The following is a 20,542-nucleotide window of genomic DNA, read 5'->3' as shown; positions in this document are numbered from 1 at the left end:
ATTTACATGGACTGATAGGATTAGTGGATCAAAAGGTATTAAGCAGTTTAGATCAGTAGATGCTTTTGGTAGATGGTGGATGTTTGGGTTCTTATAGGTTAAGGTTGGTTTTTATATGTGATAAATGACTATGCACTCTGAAAAATACACAGCCTGGCTACAAAGGAAGTCCCACACTATTTCAATGGACCTTCTTTAGCTTTTGATTATAGTATGCATTGCTCATGCTATTATTGTAGTACATTTATGTACATTATTATCACTTTTTTTTTTTATTTCAGTCATTTTACAAACAAATAACATTATCAGATCTAGATCTGGCCTAATGAATCAGCCCCATCGGCTTGTACTGTAGACACTAGGCATGATGGGTAATCACTTCATCCATTTCTCTTCATCACTCTGGAACAGGGTCAGTCTGGACTCAAAGACCACAAGACCTTTATCCATTTTAACACAGTCCACTCTTTATTTTCTTTACAAACTGATTGTTTAAGAAATGCATCACTGCATCAGTTAAAGGGTTAAAGAACTGAAACACATTAATCACTGTATTGCTGATTAATGTGTGCCTAATTACAGTCTTGAAGAATTACATTTCCTTCATATAAAGGTGCCACCAGTATTGGTATTGGTATTAGTAAGGTATATATTTCTATATATAGTGATACATAGCTCTGATGTATCAGTGACATCTTTAGTGTCTTTAACTGGATACAATTCTTGAATAAAATCAATAGTTTCTCCAATTACAGAGCAAAGAAGATCCTGTGAGAAGGAAGTGTAGTGTAACACCCCTCAGTAAATGTCTGTGCTGTGTCATTAAAATGTCATGTTCCTTTCATGACAGTACGCTTTCATTAAAGTGACACATGACTCATATACAACAACAGATGCAACAACTCATAGAAAACTACAAGGGAAAAAAAATGCACAGGAATCTAACTAATCGCCTTAGAATGTACTGTAAATTATTTTTTTTCTCCGTTTTTACCCCAGCCACACTGGCCACAGGGTATTGTCATCAGTTGGTCATCCGACCGTCCATCCGACCGTCTGTCCAAAAACTTTGGCATGCACTGACAAGTCATGCCACTGGGGGCAGTAGTGTGCCTGATAAGTTAGGCGAAGGGTTTTCAAGTCTGCATACGTTTTGTTTTTATTGTCACTACCTTATTATTCATAACCTCTTAGTGAATTCATTTTATTCCTAGTGTATTCAAAGCTCATTACAATATAACATTTATGCACTTCAGATGGTGCAAATCATACATTCAAAAAGAACATGATACACAAGCATTTAATTGCCGTATTAGTGGCTTCAGAAAGAAAGGAACCGTATTTTCTCATCCTATAAATCTGTCAGCACTTCTATGTTCTTTCCGCACCACACCTCACATTGTTTTCATGCATGGTGTACTTTATCATAGACACAGGACACACTCAACCACACCTAATATTTATTTATTAATTCATACACCACACATTTCTCAGTACAGCTAAGTAGTTATTCTTATAATTATATTCTTGTGTGAGGATATAATTAATATGTCTATGAAAGTTCTCTGAGCTGTACCACATACAGCACCTTCCAATATCGACACCTGAAGCCACTAAAATGTGAGCAGGAGGTAAAAACAACACCCCTGCAATTTTGCACCAGGAGGGGTTGAAAGCATTAGACAACAATGGGAAAGTAATGATGCAGAGTAGGGCTGCACGATTAATCCATTTTAAATCAGAGTCGGATCATTTAATTAGGACGATGTTAAAAAGGGCAGAACCTTTGACATAAACAGAGTTGTGACACTTCCATAGACTCCTGTTGTAAAACATGGCGTATGAAATATGGACCTCCTTCTGGGTTATGGAGGGGCCGATAGTTCCTACACTGAGTGGAACAGTGTTGGAACACATTCATTTCAATTGCAGCTGATCTAGCAATTCCAGCGCCAAGTTAATAAGATATCGTCATAAACTTTTTTTTCTCTTTGTTATCAGCTGAAGGCGCTTGCTATTTTGATTTTTGATTTTCTGCAAAGAAATGCTCAAATCTATTTATTTAACCAGGAAAAAAATTACTCATTGAGATTAAAAATCTATTTTGTGAGAGTGTCCTGACAAAGACAGCAGCAGCAGAAGTTTAAAAAAATACAAATTTCAGTCATACGTCAATACTAAAAACATATAGAAAATACAAAATAAATCACATTAAAATATCACATTCATATTATGCTTAGGTTTTTGTGCACTTACAGTTTAGTGAGGGATGCAGTTTTCAATAAAACTAATCAAATTAACTTTGACAATATTTTCCACACTTATACTTACTTCTTCACAAAATGTACACACACAGTAACACATGATACATTAATAACACTAATGACACTGGTGAATATTGGGGTAACACATTAATGTATGATAGAATGTAATATAGATGTGTTAGCTAAAATGTAGTGGAATATATTTATATATTATATATTTCATTCAGTCATCTTCTGAACTGCTTTATCCTCAAGAGGGTCGCAGGGGGTGCTGGAGCTTAGCCCAGCTACATTTCAGGCAAAGGTAGGGTACACCCTGGACACATCACCAGTTCACCACAGGGCTGAAAGACAAATAATCAATCACTCTCACAGTCCCATCAATTGGCAACTTAGATAAACCAATGAACCTATTAAGTACAAGTCTTTGGATGGTGGGAGGAAGCTGGAGGAACCAGAGAGAACCCACACAAACACAAGGAGAACATGCAAACTTTCCCCGTCATTATATATTTAATAAATTATATTTATACAAACTAATATATTTTGTGGGATATATGAAAAACATAATTGAGGTAGTAATAGAATAAATTATAAGGAAGGTTGTATCTAATTACAAATTATAGCAGAATGTATGATGTATTTGGTTTATATGTGGCACTTTAGTGGATTATGTTTTTATATATGTTATATATATGTTTTTTATTTTTTATATACAGGATGGGGAAGCAAAATTTACAATATTTTGAGGCAGGGATTGAAAGACAGTGTATGACCAATTAGTTTATTGAAAGTCATGAGAATTTATTTGCCACAAGAAAATTTACATAATACAAAATGTTTTTATTCTGTGTCCTCCTTCTTTCTCAATAACTGCCTTCACACGCTTCCTGAAACTTGCGCAAGTGTTCCTCAAATACTCGGGTGACAACTTCTCCCATTCTTCTTTAATAGTATCTTCCAGACTTTCTCGTAATAGTTTTGCTCATAGTCATTCTCTTCTTTCCATTATAAACAGTCTTTATGGACACTCCAACTATTTTTGAAATCTCCTTTGGTGTGACGAGTGCATTCAGCAAATCACACACTCTTTGACGTTTGCTTTCCTGATTACTAATATGGGCAAAAGTTTCTGAAAAGGTATGGATAATAGTGTTAGGTATGATTATGACATCAATATATGTTTGGTTTCAAAACAATTGACGTAGTGCCTGCTGAGAAAAAAACAACTAAATGTTCATTGTAAATTTTGCTTCCCCACCCTGTATATATACATATACATATATATATATATATATATATATATATATATATATATATATATATACTGTGTATATATATATATATATATATATATATATATATATATATATATATATATATACTGTATATATGTATAAAACATGTTGTGTTAACATGTAAAATATGTTGTGTAAATATAAATGAATATATTATAGTTTGGAACGAGTTCAATTTGAGGTAGGAATGAATTAGCTTTTGCTTCAACACATTAGGGAAATAACATACATTTACATAAATGTATGCATTTATTTATTTGTATTTTTCTAAATATTTGAAATAAAGATTTCATTCATTCATTCAACATATTGACCTAAGTCTGTGACTATTCAGTTCAGTTTTGTTAAGGGTCATTATGCCTCCAGGGATTAGACTTGTCCCATAGAGAGCCTTCTACACTGAGGTGTTCTGTCCTGACGCCCAGAGGCTAATGCAGTGACGTTGTGGTTGAGGAGGTGCATAACATCCTGCTGTTTTTGTAACGCATGAGATGGCCTTCTTGTTCAGATCCAGGGGGGTCACCAGGGAAAATATTCCTTTGGGCCCCACCGCTTCAATGCCGCAAACCATACAAACCCTAAAACTATACATCATGAATGCATGCCATAAAATCTACATCTATAAACAAAAAAAAAAAAAAAATGAAAATTAAAGACAACCTAAGCCTATTCACCTAATTATTATTAATTAGGACAGTTTTTGCCACTGTCACCCAAAGGCATTTTGAACATCACCCAAGCCAAACTAATGTAAAATCAGTGTTGAACAACCTGAATGAGTTTATCCAGATGTAATTGTTATTGGCCTTAATACCCTCAAACCCTCAATAAGAATGAATAAAAAAATCCTCTGCTAAATTCTAGTGATGGGCAGATGAAGCTTCATGAAGTATTGAAAGCTTCTTGAGGCTTCGTTTGCTCTACTAGGTCATCTACTGGACAAACAATGTATAACAGGAAAAAATATCAGCTGACAGGAATTTAAAGTGTGTGGTATTTTGCAAAAAGTCTGTGAATGAAACTTTCAGCAAATGTTTTGTTTGTTTATGTAATTTCTATTCCCAGAATACTTAACAGGGATTAAGACTCCAGGTGGTTTAGTACAACTGCATACAACTAATTAACACCAAAAACACATGAAATTAGACTAAAAACTACATTTACCACAATTGCGGGTTAATTAGTATGGAAGCCCGTGAGTTCAAACCTGATGCGCTCACATACACAAATGATCACTGCTGTTCTTAAAGGAGACGCGCCCTACACACTTCTTCAAATGGCCAAAGAAATTTGAGGTTTGCTATCACTTTAAGAAGTAAATAATGCGTAATATTGTTAAATATTAGTCTTTGTTTATCATATTTTTTTTTCTTAATTTGTTAGTCAACACGAGGATTCCGTCGTATGTGAAAATCCCCTGTTGCGCTAGCTAACAAAACATGTTGCCACCACGGCGTTGCATCTTTGTTTTCATTTTTTCATCAATAACTAAGAACCACAGTGTGTAAGAATGACAAAATTGAGCTAAAAGTAACAGAGGAAAAGAGTTTTCAGGCACATGCTGTAGAACAGAAACAACTAGCGACACGGGTGTTCGTTAAATGGAGGCCGCCAACCCATCCTCGGGCTCGCCTGAACCGTCCAGCCGCAGAGGAGTGCGTAAGAGCCGCTTGAGAACTACACCAGACCCCGGTGAATCTCGCGTTGGGAGCGGGGTTGCTGAGCGGGTTCTGCGAGCCAGGAGGAAGGAAGCCGGTGGGATCAACGAGTCTAAAACTGTCACTTGCCGACAGAAACCTACAAATGTTCACTGTAGACGAGGGAGACCTGCAGGATGTCGATCTAAAAAAAGACCTGTTAAGCAGTAAGTGCATGCCCCAAAGGCAAGGCATCTCACTCCACTTCCAAGTAATTTACTATTGCTTCAAGAAAGAACGTCTTGCTGTAGACACCTTTCATGACTGGGTGGTGCTGAGACTGCGTTGCAATTTTCACTGTGTATTTCTTAAAGCTATAGGTTGGCAACACATAGAAACCATAAAAGTGACATATTATTGTAAAGCTGTTAAATTTATAGTTCATCTCACACTTAAAATGAATGTTTTCTCACACACAGCAATACAGTAAAGAAATCTGCAACCAAAAAAGGTAAAAACAAAAGCCATTTTCGGGTCCAATCAGTGGTTTTTGGTGCTGTTATTTTGTTACACTTAATTAACTTGATTGTATTGATTATTTTAGAATCCAAAAGAACTCCAGGTCCAAAGCTGTCTAAATCTTACAAACAGAAAGCTCCAAATAAATCCAGAGGGGCCCCAAGAAAATGTAACACTGACGCAAATATGGACACCTTATCATGTGGTAGGTTAAATACATTTTTTTTTTAGGTTTTAGGGGCCTTAAATACTGTGGTAGCATTTAGGGTTATGGGGTTTGATGTTATCAGTACAATATTTTTATATATGAAGAAGAGTTTCACATTGCACGCTGATATTAGCATGAAAAAATTGTCAAGTCATTCTGATTTTTTTTTTTGACATGAAGAAATAAAACTCACCAAATAACATTGGTGTCAAAATAGTGAGGGCACCTGACCTGTGATAAATGACAGTAAAGCATGGCAGAGAAGCCTTTTTATTTAGCTTGGGTCCCAAGAAAAATACTGCTGAAATGTTGTGTCTGTTGCACTTGTATAGTAAATAAAGCTGCCATATTACTTTTTTTAGGTGAGGAAGCAGCTGCTATGAAGCAAAGCAATGACAAGTAAGTTGGTGCAAAAGTTAATACAGGAGTTGTAGTGTAAATCCTGAATTTATGTTTGATTTTTGATGTTTATTGTGATTTTTTTTTTTTTTTTTGTCCATATTAGCAATGCAGACATGGCTCTCAAAAAGGAGCCAGATGATCTCAAGACGTAAGTATTTCTGTTTGCCTTTCCAAATTAAGTATCAGTTGTAATTGTTATATTAAAGGAATCATATTTTGCTAAACCCACTTTTATTAGTCTTTGATATTGTATTTTCCGGTCTATAGAGCACACCTGACTATAAGCCACACCTGACTATAAGCCACACCCACCAAATTTTAAAAGAAAACAATATTTGTACATACATAGGCTGCACCTGACTATAAGCCGCAGGTGTCCACGCTGACACATGAGATATTTACACAGAAAGATGGTAAACAGAAAGATTATTTAAATATTTATTTATTCCAGACAGTGCCTGTAGCACGGCAGCAAAATGGCAGTAACACGGCTGGTTAAGATCACAAGAGAAAAGTCATTGATCGCTATCTTCATCTTCTGCGCACTGAAACCACTGAAGTCGTCTTCTTCAGTGTCGGAGTTGAACAGCCTCAGAAAGGCTCCGTCACACACCTTCTCAGTCTCTCCTCCGTTGTCGCTTTCAATGGCACTTACGTGCAGCAGCTCTATTTCCTTCTTGGACAGAAAGATTGGTGGCTTTTAACTTAAAAGCTGCATCATATGAATTTCTTCGTGTGTTTTCCATGATGAGGGTTTGTGCATGACACACAAAATTATTGTTACGTTAAGCTGAAAACTTCTCTTTGCATCACCTCTTCCACCTGTCTGTCTCACGTTTGCACTTCCTGCTAGAATGCCCCCTGGAGGCCGTTAGCCTGTAAAAATCTATACTTGAACCACATCGTTGTATAAGCTGCAGGGTTCAAAGCGTGAGATAAAAGTAGTGGCTTGTATTCCGGAAAATACAATACATTTATTTGTGCATTTGGGGACCTTAACAGTTCAAAAAGTTTGAATTTGAACCCTCCAGGTGCTGCAAAACTATCTTTATATTAATTTCCCGCAAAAATTTTGTGGATTTCTACAACCCGTTTCAATTCCTGCTTAATTTGTTCCGTTTTATCATGACATTTGCACATATAAGGTCAAGACTTCCGATGAATATTTCTCAGAGTACGCCATAATTGTTCATCAGCAGCAGTGGTTGTAGTAAAAACTGAAAATAAGTCCAAACTCTGAACCGATTACCAAAAGTGTTCAGTTGTTCGTATTAACAAACACAAGTGACTGAACGGGACAGAAAGCATGGTCGACAACCTGGAGGGGGTGGGGCGTGAAGTGGCTCCTTTGCATTTAAAGGGCCAGCTCTCAAAACGACCTTTCTCGTGTCATTAGTCAGAAATAGGGTTGAAGATGGACCTGTGGAGTTGAATTAATGAAGAATTCAGACCCAAGCGTAGCATTTACAGTTTATGTAGACCACAGGGAAAAATTTTTAAGTGCATAATTCCATTTAAAAAAGCAAAATATCACTCCTTCTAATTTTGCATTGTAGAGAAAATGGTGAGGATGAATGTATTCTTCTCTTGGCTTCTTAGGGAAAAACGGAGGCAGTGGACAGTGTTAAAAGAGAAAGAAGAGTCACAAAATGAGGAGAATTCCATTAAAAAGGAGGAATCCACTGAAAATGCTGAACAACTTGAAAATGCACTGGGACATAACACAGAGGCAGCTAAGAAGTAAGTAAAATATCATGGTATTAGTTTAATTAATGGAACAATGATTCTCCCTTGAACAAATTTGCATAAACATGATGTTACATTTTCTATTTACAATATGATTATATTATAATAATGATTATATATATTATAATATTATATATTTATAATAAACATAATACTTAATTTTATGATTGGATAATTTACTACCATTTTTGATATGGGAGAAAACTGTCACAAGACTGAAGGTACAAACTTTTTGATATTTAGAAAGATTCACATAAAAAGGCCATAAATGCATGTCAGGATTTTGAGTGAACGTGTTAAAAAAATACTCATTTTCCAATTTTGTGCCCACACCTTTTATCGTGCATTCACAATCTTAACATAATCTGTGCTAATTTGGTCAAAATTGCTTCTAAATATGAACATCAAACCCAGTGAAGAATAAAGTGCTCATCAGATTTGTCCTCAATGTTCCAGACCCTGTCTCTTGTTCTTGTGGTTGTAACGGTTTCCTTCTGTAGAGCCAGCATTATCACCACCATATTTGGGTCTAAGCTCCTTGGTACCTGGTTTCCTTTTTCAGAAATATCTTCATGAAATTATTCACCATGATCATCACTTACATTACACAAAGTGGGTGATTAAAAATCAAGATACGAGTCATTGAAATTAATTTTGAACATACTTCAACCCATTTCTTCCTAAACTTTTTATCATGTCCTAAATTAGTGGATCATTATTTTTTACTCTGTGGTTGAACAGAAAATGTTGCATCATTTCTACAAATCAATCCCAGTCTAATTCTAGAGCTGAGCTTTGAGGCAAATACAGGATCAACAATGAGTCCTTCAGTCTGGGTTCCTGTAAAAATTCCAGCTTTCAGCTTTGCATCTCTGGAGTGCACCACATTTCTTCTTTCTTGTATTGAAAGCATCTGCATTTTTATCATTTCTGCTTGTGCATAACTCAGAATCCTTACATCCTTGTCCTGCTTTGTAAACAAATAAAACCAGAAAGTAGAAGTGGGTCTAAAGTAGCTTCTTCATTGGCAAACAAGACACATGAAGAAACAATGATGGCTTAACAAGTCACATTGAGGACATATTTGGATTTATTTGACCAATCATTTGTCTCCTGGTAGCGTAATCATTGTTGACCAATTAATTTGACTATATTTATCATTTGGAATCAAGCTTATTTACGTCTGCCATAAGTTTTACATAATAACAGTAATGTTTGATGGACACCTGGAAAAAATTAAAAGTTATCAGTCTTAAACCATTAAAATGCAGTAAAATTGTAATCCAACACAGTGCTCAGTCATTCAGGTGTAACAGGAAGCAGAGGAATACGAGCTGTCATAGCTGATGCCAAATAGGTATTCCTTATCAAATGTCAAAGTGGTGTTACTTGTTTGACAGTCATTATGTTGGGTAATAGGCGCTGTCATGAGCGCAAGTGGTGTCATTCAGGTTTTTTTGACTGTGTTGCTGCAGCCTGAACTTCTGTGTGTTTTTACACTGTCATTGGCCAATTAGGGATTTACCATCTTTAATTAACAAACGAAACTTGTAAAATGAGGACGTAAAGTGTAATACTGCACTTTTTTTGTTTGTTTGTTTTTTAGACCAGATGCACAACCAAAAGCTGACAAAACCCCTCGCCAGCCGAAGCGGAGGTACAGGGCTATTTTATTTATTCACTGTAGTGTCATTTGAGTAGAGCTTGAATGAAAAACTTCCCTCTTTATGTCGAGCAGGAAGAAGCCACCACTGCAGTACGTCCGCTGTGAAATAGAAGGCTGTGGTACTGTCCTAGCCCACCCACGCTACCTACAGGTCTGTCAGATGTTACCATGACAACACCCTAATATTTCCTATGTCTGTAAATTGCCAATGAACTAATATTTATTAACTAAACTAGTATGTGCTGTTGCATGAGGTAGCCTTAACCTTTTGGTATCTAGGTGAGCATATTATGCACACTTTGCACTTCATGTTACAAAACAGTCATATTATTTCTCAGAATTTACGGCAAATTCAAAAGTTGTTCATTTTTGCATGATTTTTAAAATTCTGACCCAGCCACTAAAATCAGCACAGTGTAAATAGAAAATTACTACATTAGTACCCTTGTCTGAAGTGAGTAAAAAATGACACATTAACACATTTTAGCATTTTAATGTTTGACATAGCACAAAAAATAATACTGTGTATTAACAAATGTTGCAGTCAATCTTTGACATATATCATGCTGTAAAAAATGTTTTTAGGATCATAAAATATGGTTTGTTTACATGACAAACATGACATTTAAAATGTTTAAAAAATATGAGTTATTGAGTATTTGATATTTTTGTTTATGGCTCCGTTTTCTGTGTGGAGTTTGCATGTTTTTCCTGTGTCTGTGCGACTTCCTCCCACCATCCAAAGACATGCACTGATAGGTTAATCAGTTAATCTAAGTTGCCCGTAGGTGTGCATGTGAGATGTTTGTTTCTATATGTCTATATCCCTGCGATGAACTGGCAACATGTCCAGGGTGGACCCCCGCCTTCCTGCTGGGATAGGCTCCAGCAACCCCCGTGACCCTAGTGAGGATAAAGCCGGTTCAGAAAATGAATGAATGAAAGTTTTTGGCTCAAGTTGGTGAAATAAATGTTACAAAAAATCCACAAAGGCACAACAAATCCCGCCCCTCGCGCATTTTGTATCTTATTTTGGCATCATCATGCATGTGCTGATGTCAGCATATCAATTGCCTCTCTATATGTGCCAAGTTTGAAGTAAATTGAAACAAAATGGATGTTTTAATAGATATGAAATTTCACCCATTATAAGTAAATGGGAGAAGAAAAAAGATTTTAGAAATTCATTTAAAAAAGAATAAACTTTGACCTACCTTTCCAAAAATGTAATGAAATCTATTCTGGGTCACTGGCAATCTATAAACCCAATTTGGTATGAATTCAACCAATAATTTTGCTGCTAAAGTATTAACAAACAAACAAAGCAACAAACCAAACCAAAAACAATACCCCTTGCCTCCCCTTTGAGGAGCGGGGTAAAAAAAAAAAAAAAAAAAAAAGTTAAAACCAAAATGTTTGAAATGACTATGGCGCTGCATGGATTATGCACTTTTGGTGATTAGGAAGGACCTCTCTGGGCAGGATACTGTAAGGTTAGGGGTCAAAGCTTTAGAGGTTGCGTGTTTTTTTGTTTGTTTGTTTTTTAAGTGCTGTTTTTCCTCTGAATTCTTCTAGCATCATATCAAGTACCAGCACATGCTAAAAAAGGAATATGTGTGCGATCACCCTTCATGTGGCCGCTTGTTTCGGCTGCAGAAGCAGCTGCTGCGCCATGCCAAGCACCACACAGGTGAAACCCTGTCACAGATACTTATTTACAGCACAGTGTTCAGAACTTTATCCTGATAAATGCTGATTGTCACCTGTTTCAGATCAAAGGGATTATATTTGTGAGTTTTGTGCACGTGCCTTCAAGAGTGCCCACAACCTGGCTGTGCACAGGATGATTCACACAGGAGAGAAGCCAATACAGTAAGTACTAAAGCAATAAAGAAATTCCTGTTTAGAATGAAACAGGTTTATCCTTACGCTGATTTGCATAAAACTGGCACAGTTGCTTCTAGGTAATTCCACTCATATGCCAGCGCATGCATGTGATCATAATGGCATCAAAGCTAATGAAATTGTACTAATATTTCCTGACAATCCGGGCTCCATTCTGCAACAGTGTTTCCTGAATTACAGTTTTTATCATCACTCTTCAGTGAACTGCCTCCTTAGTGAAGGTCTGACAGCTTCACTATGGATTTCCCATGTCTTCAGGAGTATGCTCACACTTTAACAGGCCAGTAAAATAATAATAATTCCGTAAGGGGGTGAAATAATAATTTTAATTAATAGGGCAAATGTAGTTTATGACCAGTGGTCAAAGGTTTAGTGTAGACTTTTGCAGAAATAGCCGATGGTTTCAAAGGTAGTATAAGTCCCTTTACATGCACACTAATTCTCTGATCATAATCTGATTTCTGCATTTATCAGATTATTCAAGTGATTGTGTAAATGGCAGTAATCTGATTATGAGTAATAATGGGATTAACACACCTGGATTTCTCCCCAATACTCTGATGTCTTCATGCATGTATACCTGCTAATCTGATTTATTTAGTTCTTTTATGTCTGCACATGTGTAAAAAGAATTCAGTCATAGAATATGGAAGTTATATAGTTGAACGTGAGCAGAAGACAATAACAGGAAGTTTGATGCTTCCGTCACTATGTATGTGTCACAGTAGAGATTGAAATCCAGTAGGATTCCCAATCCTACTAGGACCGATAGTAATTGGAGTTTGTCCTAGGACAAACTAAAATTACTATCGGTCCTAGTAGGATTCCTAATCCTACTAGGACAGATAGTAATTTTAGTAAGACATTAGGATCTGAAGATTGGAATTCCAATCTGTCCTAGGAGAATTTACAATCCTACTAGGACAGATTGTAATTCTATTTGGAAGTGGGATCTGAAGATTGGAATTCCAATCTTCAGATCCTAATTTCTTGTAGGATTTGAAATTCCAATCTTCAGATCCTAATGTCTTACTAAAATTACTATCTGTCCTAGTAGGATTAGGAATCCTACTGGATTTCAATCTCTACTGTGACGTATGTATTCCGAAAGAAATCCAGTAATGGACTGAAGCGTCTAAATGAGGGTGTTTCTGTTATTGCATTTCTTAAGTGCATCTAAACGCATCAGATCTGATTATTTTAATTATCTGATTAGGAACAGATGTATTTTATGCTCATGTAAATAAACTTTCTGTTAGGTCCAGATTGACCTGATAAGGAAAGAAATAAACAAACAGAAACTAGCAGAGCAAATATGTTTAAAATGTTCATACTTCTCACAAGAGTGATTTACAATTCAAGACTGATTGTGAAGCTGCTTAAAGATTCACAGTATTCAGATAATAATGTAAACCACAGAGGAGCGATGGTCTATCGGTGTGACAATAAACTGTTCACTGTCTCCCCCTTGTGGCAGGTGTGAGATCTGCGGCTTCACCTGTCGTCAAAAGGCCTCGTTGAACTGGCACATGAAGAAGCACGACGCCGAGGCCTCGTACCAGTTCTCATGTCCAATTTGCAGTAAAAAGTTTGAGAGGAAAGACTGTGTTGTTGCACACAAGGCCAAGAGCCACCCTGAAGTGCTGATTGCTGAAGCCTTAGCGTCTAATGCAGGTTCAGTAAAGAACAGCCACGCTTCGGTCTCAGAGAAAGTCGCAGACACTGTCTCTGCGGCTGCTTCGACTGACCAATCATCCGTTGGCCAGGAGAACCAGGAAGCAGCCAGTGGGACTCTTACTCAGCTGCAGCAAGTGGTGCTCCCCCTGGCCTCCCAGATCAACACACCTCAGGGCCAGTTCTTTCAGTTGCAGACGTGTCACACAGTGCAGGTGGTACACGAGCAAGCGCCCACTTTGGTGCACCTCACCCCCATTCACCTTCCTCAGATCTCCAACAACAGCCACCCACAGGTCCTCCAGGGCAGCACCCTCCTCAACCTCGGCCCCATCACCTCCCTGGTCCCTGCAGCCCCTCTGGAACCCCAGGCCCCCCAGTGGGACGGGGCACTGGTCGCTCAGCCGCACCGGGACAGAGAGCTGTGGGAAGGGGTCGGCAATCACCAGTGGGTTAGAGAGGCTGACGGGCAAATGACGGGCAGAGAGAACGAGCTGTGGGAAGAAGTGGTGGTGGGTGGTGGTCATCAGGATGTAAGGGAAATGGAAAATATGTGGGATGCTAATGGGGAGAGGAGGAAGGAAGACGAGGAGATTGATTGGGAAAGAGAAGACGATTGACTGTTGCAGCGTAACGAGGTTCATCCTAACAGAGATAGAACAACTGAAAATGACAAACGATGAAAGAACTGTGAAAAGATAATTAGATGAAATATATTTCAAACTAGATTTTCTTTGAGCTCTTTGTAAGAGAAGTCACAACAGCACCCAGCTGCCTTAAATCAGGGAATATAGTTTAACAGCATCACAGATTACACACTAATCTTTTACCACTGAATGATATTTTGCAATTTTTTTGGTGTCACGATATGTGGATACTCATTAAATATTTTTAGAGATTGAATAACTGAAAGATGATTGTAAAAATGTACAAACACAAACAGATATTTGCTTTCCATAACACCTCTTACCTCTCTTTACAAGGAAGGATTACTAATGTTTTTTGCAGTGTAATATTGTAAAGCACATTTAGAATTTGGTTTTAGACTGTAAATGTACTCATTTTTTTACTTGCAGACACAAACAGAAGTTTTTTTTGGAAATAAAGTGATTCTTTTAATTCAGGTTACACTTTACAGGTAAATGGTTTGTTTGTTGAGCCTTTTCATCCCTTTTCCTGTTCGGGTAAATGTCCACAACCAGAGAAGTCCAACAAAAAGCCTCTATTTGCTCATTTAATTATTTAATGTAAGTCTTTGCTTTAACATTATCTATCATAGTTTGTAGTCTGGAATCAAAACATGCAAAGAAGATGTTTTGATACACAAGAAATGTATTTTTTTCCACTACTTTTTTTTTTTTTAATCAGTGTTGAATGTTGAATTATACTTGTGTACACTGTCACTACTGAGCACTCATAGGCTTAAAATAGCGTTTCAGGAATAAAACAGTGTAAAAATTCATAGTAATAAACAAATTATGTTAAATTAAGTGTTTTTTTGTATTATCTTGGAATCATGGTGAAACGATTGCATTTATTAAAGGGAACAACCAATGTCAGTTTCATCATCATGTTGATTATTTTTATTATTCACTAATGAAAAGTCCTTTGTGCTATTTTTATATCTCTTGAAATGGAAAGCAGAAAGCATAATCAATATAAAATGTCTCAAATTATTTTTTCCCTCTTTTGCAGGCTTTAATGCTCATGAAGTGGTTTACAAAAACATGAGCAATACAATAAAAGAAAAAAGAAAAGGAGGCAGGTGCAGGTGACATAAATACATTCTACACACTACTGACAATATTTCACCTACATTCCAAGAAATGTCATTCTGATCTTTTAGGTTTCATTTTTTCCAGCGCTGTAATGTCTGTTTATTTCTTGTAAGTTTTTAAATTTGTGGATGTAAGACCTGCCATATAAATGAACCCTATATAAACTATTGTCAAATTCACCTCAATATTCCTCTGTTTTTTGTTATGAGGTGCAGTTCAACACCCCTTTGTTAATGTACACATGTATGCTACCCAGTGACCTTTGACCCCTGGCATTTGTAGATCAGGTTCAACAGGCCGTTTCAGTCATGGTGTTATTAATTTCATGACATTCTATTTTTTGGGTCATTTTTGTTTTGTTTGGATTGTTGACTGGAATAACTGGTTAATAACAGCGCCAATAAAATTATCTTCTTAGATAGATTACATTAACCGCAAAGTAAACTGCAATTTTTTACTATGATGAAGGCGCAAAATGACATGTTAGTGCAGAGTGAAAATAGGTTTATGTCTAGAATACTTAATACATACCCGAGACAAGAAAATGTATTTAATTACTATTATTCCAATTATGCCTGATGTCACTAATTTGCATCATAGCTGTTGTAGGTGTTTTATTCAAATTATCAATCTCCACCTAACCCATAAAGACCTAAACAGCAACTGGCGAAACCATCTACTGATCTAAAATATTTAATACCTGTTGATCTGATAATCCTATCAATACATGTCAATAATTGGTGTAAAATATAGTTTGTCATCTTTTCGTGGTCATCAGATATGATCCACTTGGACGTTCAGAGGCTCTGTGGTTACCATGGAAACGCGACCATCTTCTACAACATTAAAATACCAGTAAAACCCATGGAGTTGGATCAGTGATCGTGGATGATGACACTTGTTTTATGTTCAGTTATTAATACATTTGCTGAAAAAGTCCATTTTTCTTCCATTTTTGATGCAAAGTTTTGATAAAATAACCTTTGAATTTACTGAGTTTTCATGAACATCCAAATTAAATGTAGGAAAATAGGTAATTTACAGTGATTAAAATGCAAAATGCAGAGGATAATATTAGAATAAATGGTGATAGATCACTTAAGAAAGGTTTAATGGAGAGAAAAATCCATTTGGAAACTGCCAGCAAAGTAACACGGGGTCTTTATGGGTTAATTTAGGATCTGTGTCATAGCAACATTACAAATATGTTTTTTTATATAGAATTATTAATAAATTTAGGTTGTAAGGGGTTCACAGGTAAAAGTGTAAGACATTTTTTTCTTTCCTTTGAACTAGAGAGCAACACAATATAAATGCCAGTGTACATGTACTGTAAATGTACTCGTGCTATTGGCAATAAAACTGTCTTTACCTCCATCAATTTTACTGCTCCTTTAAAGTAAAGTCATGGAATTTATTGCATTGAAATGTTTGCTTTGAAACATGCCTTTGGAATGTGTATGGTATGGATGTCACATTCTGTAGGCGTAAGGGGAAGAGTTTACCTCCATGATAGATAGATAGATAGATAGATAGATAGATAGATAGATAGATAGATAGATAGATAGATAGATAGATAGATAGATAGATAGATAGATAGATAGATAGATAGATAGATAGATAGATACTTTATTCATCCCAGAGGGAAATTCAGCAGTATCCACAAACTTAAATAAAAAACGACTGAAAATCCAAAACACAATTTACAAAGTAAATTGTATGACTTTTCTTTTTGGGAAGCCTCACTGTACAAATATTTTATTGTTTACATCCTCCTGAGGCCCAGTAGGTAAATATTTTTCCTATTTTACATCAAATAATTGCCTTAATTGGAGACATGATGCAACAGTTTTTTCATATATATATATATATATATATATATATATATATATATATATATATATATATACATATTTATTTTTTTATTTATATATATATATATATAAAATATGATTGAAAAATGAATATGAAAAATGATTTGGACATTGTATTGTAGTGTATTACCCCTGGCCAACTTGTTGTATACATTGTTTATATACTCTACCTCATTCAATAAAAATTTACTGAAAAAAAAAACAAAACAAAAACAAAAACATACGCTCACATTCTGCTTTCACTTTACTGCCTCAATTTATGTACAATTATGTCCTCCTGAGACCCAGCAATGCATTTTTGTCCTCTGTAGTGGACAAGAGTCTCACAGCTTTACTTCAAAAAAAAAAACTTCACATTTTTATATATATATATATATATATATATATATATATATATATATATATACATATTTATTTTTTTATTTATATATATATATATATATATATATATATATATATATATATATATATATAAAAATGTGAAGTTTTTTTTTTTTTTTTTTTTTTTTTTGAAGTAAAGCTGTGAGACTCTTGTCCACTACAGAGGACAAAAATGCATTGCTGGGTCTCAGGAGGACATAATTGTACATAAATTGAGGCAGTAAAGTGAAAGCAGAATGTGAGCGTATGTTTTTGTTTTTGTTTTGTTTTTGTTTTTTTTTTCAGTAAATTTTTATTGAATGAGGTAGAGTATATAAACAATGTATACAACAAGTTGGCCAGGGGTAATACACTACAATACAATGTCCAAATCAGAGCAAATACTAGAATAGACTTTATTTGCCATTTGCACAGATACATTGCAGCATAGGTACATTGGACTTCTTGTGCGTTTCCCTGAGTCACAGAGTTAGAAAAAGACATGAATAAAAACAGAAACGAAACATAAACGCATCTAAAAACAATTATTGCACAGACAAACACAAATACGCATTTGTAAAATAGAGTACTGATCAGAAAAAAAGTAATAAGAGTACTGGAACGTAAAAAACAAGTATTGCACATTTGAATTAAAAGTACTGATGGCTTTTATAGCCTTTTGTTTCCAGATTTATCTAACAGCTTTAAATAAAGTTTAACATCTTTCAAAAAATAAATAAAATTTGATTTTGTGTTACAGAACTTACATTTGTGAATGAAAAATTTAGCAAGCAAGAGAAATAAATTATTTTAAAAAAACATTTTTTTTTGTCCTTTTTGGGGTATCTGTAATAACAAAATAATATATTTTTCCACGATACGACAAAGCCTCTGAAAACGTGGTGTATAATAAATCTGCTGAAGTCCTTACACAGTTTTTTGGTGTTTGAACAGAACCAGAAGAGGTGCAGCCCAGTCTGTGGATGGTCTATGGAGGTAAATCTGTCTCATCAGATTTTGATTTATAAAAGCCATTGAATTTCTAGCACTGAATTTTTTTGCACTGAAATTAAGCATCTGAATTTTTTGTCTCTGAATTCAACTATGATCATAAATTTATAATTTAAAAAAAATTCAGATCACACATCCGCGCTGACCGTCTTCCTGCATCGGCGTCACTTGACCAACCTAGCGTAACTCAATTAGCTGGCTGTCGGTTCGACTTGAGATAGAATCGATTGCTTATCCTTGGATGTGTGATCTGAATTTTTTTAAATTCAAAATTTATGAACATAGTTTAATTTAGTGATAAAAAATTCAGATACTTAATTTCAGTGCAAAAAAAAAAAAAAAATCAGATACTTAACCCTTTCATGCATAGTGGTCACTCCAGTGGGCAGTTCTTCTACAGCTGTTCTCTTGTACATTCGTGGGTTTTGTTTTAGTTCCATATCAAGCCAACACAGTGGACGCTTATGCACCATCCTATACACTGACATTTATACCATTACTGTCACTTTGCTGTTCTTGATAAATCTGATCTGTACTAACATTTTAGAGTGTAAATCAACTGCTAATTGTTATAAGCAGTGGCGGCACCATGGGGGTGCGAATGCCCCCCCCAGTCACAACCTTTGCCCCCCCCCACCCAGATTTGGGCAAATCTTTGGGAAAATTTGGGCAACGAAGAAATATGAAAAATCCGTCAATGAAAGCGTACGTAACACATTTTGATCCACTTGTAATACAACCAGGCAGACAGTCCCCTGGAATGGGTTAATACCTCCGCTTGTATTGCATTCATCTTTCTTCTACATAAGAAATGTACTGTAGAGTAAAGAATTAGCACGAGTAGCATAAGGACTAGTGTTTTATGTTTTGAACCCACCTATTTAATTACAAATAGTTTTGTTAACTGTTCAGGTCTGTTTTATCACTCAATTTAAATTTCTGCTAGAAGATTATAGCGGTCGGTATGAAAGTGGACCTAAGCCTACAGATGTTGTCAGTGAGTATATACATGTGCATGTAGTGGAAACCATTGTATACATACGTTTTGTTTGATTAGTTGGTTAGGCTATTAGTTTTATTTTGTTTTCAACATTTATTAACTTGCATACATTGGCACTGCTGTTTGTTTGCTGCATGTTTTTCTGATGTGTTTAGAGAAATATGTGAAAGTAGATTGTACTTATTAAATAATCATAAAGTCTGAGTTGTTCATGCTGTAGTTTTTAACAAATACCTTGAATACATTAAGTATTACCTGATTTTACCTAAAATTGCCCTCTATATAAAGTGTAACAGATAGGCTATACATTAAAAAATAAATAAATAAATAAATATGTATGTATATAACATTTTACCAACATTTTCTTTGCCCTCCAGTTGCCCCCCCACTTTTAAAATCCTGGTGCCGCCAGTGGTTATAAGACTGTAATAAACATTTTTTTAAAACGATTTTTTTTTTTTTTTTTTTTTTTTTAACATTATCCCCATGAAGTGAGGAATAACGAGAATTAGAGTATGTTAAAATATGAGAAAACATCAGATTAACAGCATTAAAAATGGTTTTATTTCATAATGTTCACATAGAAAATCACTTTCTGATGATGGGGTTTATATACATATTTCTTGCTTTAAAAATTAAACACATGATGTCCAGCTGAGTGGACATTTTTGTAACCCCATAAAAAATATGTTCATAAAAAAATTCAATCGGATTGTTTTTTTCACACCTAAAGAGGAATAAAAACACTGAGGATAAAAATCTCAACTAAGGTTGTGATAATTCATGCATGAAAGGGTTAATTTCAGTACAAAAAAAAAATCAGATACTTAATTTCAGTGCTAGAAATTCAATGACTTTAATAATTCCAAATCTGATGAGACAGATTTACTTCCATAAAAACACCACTTTATGTTTGTGTTTCCTCAGTGTGTGTTTTGCTCTCATAGGCCTGTGTTCATGTCTGCTCACCAGGCTCTGTTTGTGCGTCAGTATTACTGGATGTTTCTGTTATTTGTGCTGGGGACTGGGGGTGGGGGGGGGCTGGTGGGGGGGTGGGCCACACTGTGACGTTTTTTGGGAGAAGGAGGAAAAAGGCTCTCCTGTGCGTCCCCTAAATCCGCCCCTGTGGCTTGCGGAACCAATTAAATCCCCTCTTTGCGTCCGTGCCAACATGAACACCCACACGAACACGCTTCACTG

General features: G+C 35.7%; 1 protein-coding gene across 3 annotated transcripts; it reads left to right on the top strand.

The window, feature by feature from the left end:
* Positions 1–4,776: 4,776 nt before the first annotated feature.
* On the top strand, positions 4,777–15,276 carry LOC115438850 (E3 ubiquitin-protein ligase ZFP91-like). 3 transcript variants are annotated; one of them, XM_030162710.1, is made up of 11 exons: positions 4,777–5,426; positions 5,679–5,710; positions 5,804–5,923; positions 6,289–6,325; positions 6,432–6,473; positions 7,928–8,068; positions 9,681–9,731; positions 9,813–9,891; positions 11,316–11,430; positions 11,513–11,612; positions 13,123–15,276. In XM_030162710.1, the coding sequence occupies exons 1-11, from the start codon at positions 5,164–5,166 to the stop codon at positions 13,937–13,939; spliced, it is 1,797 nt and encodes a 598-aa protein (XP_030018570.1). In that variant the 5' UTR covers positions 4,777–5,163; the 3' UTR covers positions 13,940–15,276. The 3 variants fall into 3 exon arrangements, with proteins under 3 accessions (XP_030018570.1, XP_030018569.1, XP_030018571.1); XM_030162709.1 differs by having other exon boundaries at positions 6,432–6,476; XM_030162711.1 differs by lacking the exons at positions 5,679–5,710; positions 5,804–5,923 and having other exon boundaries at positions 5,226–5,426; positions 6,432–6,476.
* Positions 15,277–20,542: the final 5,266 nt, after the last annotated feature.

The sequence above is a fragment of the Sphaeramia orbicularis genome, chromosome 18 (assembly GCF_902148855.1).
Source record: "Sphaeramia orbicularis chromosome 18, fSphaOr1.1, whole genome shotgun sequence".
NCBI classification, from domain to species: Eukaryota; Metazoa; Chordata; class Actinopteri; order Kurtiformes; family Apogonidae; genus Sphaeramia; species Sphaeramia orbicularis.
Note: the sequence above shows the minus strand (reverse complement) of the source record. Positions and strands in the feature narration are given on the sequence as shown.

Coding starts and splice junctions, on each gene's coding strand:
- LOC115438850 (XM_030162709.1), top strand. CDS start 5,164: ATGGAGGCCGCCAACCCATCCTCGGGCTCGCCTGAACCGTCCAGCCGC. Junction 5,711..5,803: donor GAAATCTGCAACCAAAAAAG/GTAAAAACAAAA, acceptor TGATTATTTTAG/AATCCAAAAGAACTCCAGGT. Junction 11,431..11,512: donor CCATGCCAAGCACCACACAG/GTGAAACCCTGT, acceptor CACCTGTTTCAG/ATCAAAGGGATTATATTTGT.